Below are 3566 nucleotides of genomic sequence, written 5' to 3'. Positions count from 1 at the left end.
GGGGAGCTCAGGCAGCACAAACATCTTCAGCTCACGCATGGCCCTCTAAAACAGGTCATGAAAAATCCCAAGGGAATTAGAGAATGACTCACATGTGCTCAGCCCCTTTTCATGAAGCAAAACTCTAGTGGTCTGGCTGCAAGGCTGTATGCAGGAGCATCTAAGTCAGAGGATTTAATCCCCATTTCCAAATTCTTACTTCTTGTGGTTTACTTTTGTGTCTCACTGTCAAGAGCCACAAGGATCTGGGCTGTGAAGCAGAGCCTGGGCACAAGGCAGAGGTGAGGCTCGTCTATCTGGTGGATGTCGCCTGGTGCAGGGGGGCCATCAGCAAGGACAGGCCTCCGTAGGAAGTACTTAGCAAAGGCACTGTTCCAGAAGCAGTGTCTAGGCCACTAGCTGGAGACAAGGAGAGGCAGGAGCACGCACACAGTGACACAGTAATCTTCATGGAAGTGATTGACTCCATGACCACAGTGTAGCTGAGGAACACAGGCTAGATGGCCCCAACCCCCCTTCCTGCTCTCATCTGTTAGTGGGGTGTGACGGTACCTATCTCACAGAGTACACAGCATTAAGTTAGTGCAGGGAACACCGTCAGAGCAACACTCTAGCATGTGCTCAATAAATGTTAGGTTTTATTAGCATTTATTTTTCTCTGAGGTGGCAAATAGTCTACTATGTTAACATCAAATACAAAAGTATTCTCAGGGGTTTCTGTAAATCCCGTTTCACATTGCCTGTGGGAAAAGAAGATGTAAATTATTTCAAATAGACATGATCACAATTTAAAATACTGAGTTTATTTTTTAAATAAGCACAGTAAAAACAGTCACACAAATGACTTTACACCACCAACGACAAGTGCTTCTCGTGGCTCAAGTGCATGTTTACTCTCCAGACTAAAGACTACGATTCCCTTGATGCTCTTTACATTCTGAGGTTATGTAACAATAAGCGAGAAAATATTAAACAAAAATCAATTTTGCACAAATAAGTGTGACAAAGCAGCTTAAATCATCACCTGAACTTCTGGTACCTTGGAAACAATCCCAGGAGGCCACACGGGCATCTGCAGTACCCATATTCACACGAATCCTCGAGTGTGTCTCTCCCTTTCTCTCCTATTTCTTTACCAAACCTCATGCAAATAACTGACCCAGGAAAACTTTTTTTTCAGGCAGTTGCCTTATTTTTACACACATTCCTTTTCTTTTTCTCAATTCAGAGTTTCTGAAAACCTTAGCACAAGGACGTATGAGCCTTCAAAAGGCCACAAGGGCATCTTGGTCCCCTGGAAAGTCCAAGTCTTGCAGTCACCACTTGGCTCTCTCCTTCAGATGGGATGCTCTGTGGTATGGAGAGGACCTTCTGCCCTCAGGAAAAGTGAGCTGGCATGGGGAAGGCCTGCTTTCTCCTATCCTCAAACTTCTGCAGTCAGAGAAATGCTGTTCATATCAGCATGTGTCAAAACAGCAATAAATGACTCCAAAGAACTGAAAACATGAAAAACTCCCTAGGGAGTGAGCCGTGGAGAAAGTGTTTGGTCTGTGTGCCGGGCTGTCCAGTCCTACTGATGCTCAGCAGAGGCTTGGTGACTCTGCATTCCATGTTGGTTGTCACTCAGAAGGGACAGGTGTCCTCACAGGCAGCACCAGTGACAATGTAAGGAACACATTTACCACAGGATCCAGGTGCTGGGAACAGATAGTGACTGCACTTGGGTTAGCACTGATCAGCCCTCCCCTGTGGTTCAACAGAGGCTGGGATTCCTATGTGAAATGTCTTTATCCATTACCTTTCAAAACATTTTGATCTCCAAACTGAGTCAGAGGAATGAACACACCATTTCAGTGGGAAAATTATACATTCTGAAAATATTGTATCATTATAATCCTTTCGTGTTCCTCGGGCACTGAGAAACATAACCCACCCTGTTGTAACTTCCAGAACCACTGCTACAGCAAGGAGAGAATGCATGCGGAGTGAGGATGACCTCACTGGCACTTCCCTTCAGTGGGAGGCTGAGGACAAAGGCTCCCCATGGGCTGACACAGGGTGCTGCTGTCCCTCCTGCAGAGCTATGAAGACCCTGCCTGGACAGCTTTCATGCAGCAGCCTCCAGGAACTCTGAGGTGAACACAGCTTCTGCATAGTCTTCACACACATCCTGAAGTTCCGCAGCCACGGCCCCCAGGGCTTCATCTACCAGCTCGTCTGAAAAGCTGGAAAACAAAGGACACAGCTGAAGGCGTGGGCAGTCAAACAGAGCTGTTCAGTATTCATGAAAACCTAGTAAATCAACTTGAAAATTGTGTGGAGATCCAAAAACCTAGAAGAGTGAAGATACTTCTGGAGAAGAAAAAGAAGGCAAGGGACCTGGCTCTCCCAGATATTAACATGGTAGCACCTAGTTCCCCAAGCCCTGCAAAAGTACTAAAACAGACAAACGGACCTCACCCTTGAGACATTAGAGGTGACTGGAAATGAAGGACATGGCTACAGTCCAACCTTAGCTCAGCGAAGGTGCATGCTTTCTCTGTGGGAAAGGTCAAGGTCCTCTGAATCCCAGCTGTCTCTAAATAAACATGTGCATGCACACACAACACACAGACCTCTTCATTTAAACTGCTGGAGAGTATGCTGCAGACCTGGGATCCCTCAAAAACTTCAGTGTGTCCTAGAAAAGACACTGTGCAGACAGTTGCCATAACATCACTATAAACCATTATCTAATCTTACCTACAGACTTTATTCAATCCTTACTGACCTTCCAAATAATGCCATTAAAACTTTTCAGAATTCAGGATCCAATCCACACTATTTAGTTGTCATGTCTCTTTAGACTAGTTTCATTCTCTCATTTAAAATAAGTTCCTCAGTCTCCCATTCAAGACCTTAACATTTTTTTCTTTCTTATTATTCTTTCTTTTTTTTTCTTTTTGGTGGGGGGGGTGGTTTGAGACAGGGTTTCCCAGTAGCTTTGGAGCCTGTCCTGGAACTCACTCTGTAGACCAGGCTGGCTTCCAAGTCACAGAGATCTGCCTGCCTCTGCCTCCCGAGTGCTGGGATTAAAGGCATGTGCCACCACTGCCCGGTGACCATGACATTTCTTGAGAATTTTTTTTTTTTTAATCTTCTACTGTCCTTGTCTCTGGCGTTGTCTAGTACTCCCTTACAATCACGGTCAGCTACATATTTCTGGAACAAATGCAAAAAGAGGGCTACTGTGTCCCCCAGTGCTTGCCCCTTTCCTGACAACTGCTGATTTTACCACTCAGTTGTGATGTCTTCAGGCATCTTCCTTATAATCCACCATTTTCCTCTATAATTACTGATAGAGATATTTTCAGACTTACCTGGGGTTTGTTTTCCTGTGTCTTTGTGACTTGTTCCTTGTCACCTTGGGGGCGACCGCCATTATCTCTCTGGATATTGTCTCAGACCCACTGTCTTATTCTCCTCTCCTTCTCAGACCACACCCTTACATATATCAGACCACACCCTTACATATATCAGACCACACCCTTACATATATCAGACCACACCCTTACATATATCAGACC

General features: G+C 45.2%; 1 protein-coding gene across 6 annotated transcripts in view; it reads right to left on the bottom strand.

Moving 5' to 3' along the window:
- Positions 1 to 874: 874 nt before the first annotated feature.
- Kiaa0753 (KIAA0753 ortholog) overlaps positions 875 to 3566 on the bottom strand; it is a 50481-nt gene continuing 47789 nt past the window's right edge. For all 6 annotated transcript variants that reach the window (XM_013347357.1, XM_013347358.2, XM_026780124.1 and 3 more), the window contains one exon: positions 875 to 2225. In XM_013347357.1, the coding sequence (XP_013202811.1) occupies positions 2108 to 2225 (118 nt within the window). In that variant the 3' untranslated portion in view covers positions 875 to 2107. The remainder of the gene's footprint in view (positions 2226 to 3566) is intronic.

Source organism: Microtus ochrogaster, chromosome 7 (genome assembly GCF_000317375.1).
Source record: "Microtus ochrogaster isolate Prairie Vole_2 chromosome 7, MicOch1.0, whole genome shotgun sequence".
NCBI classification, from domain to species: domain Eukaryota; kingdom Metazoa; phylum Chordata; class Mammalia; order Rodentia; family Cricetidae; genus Microtus; species Microtus ochrogaster.
The sequence above is the reverse complement of the archived record's forward strand: the minus strand, read 5'-3'. Positions and strand labels throughout refer to the sequence as shown.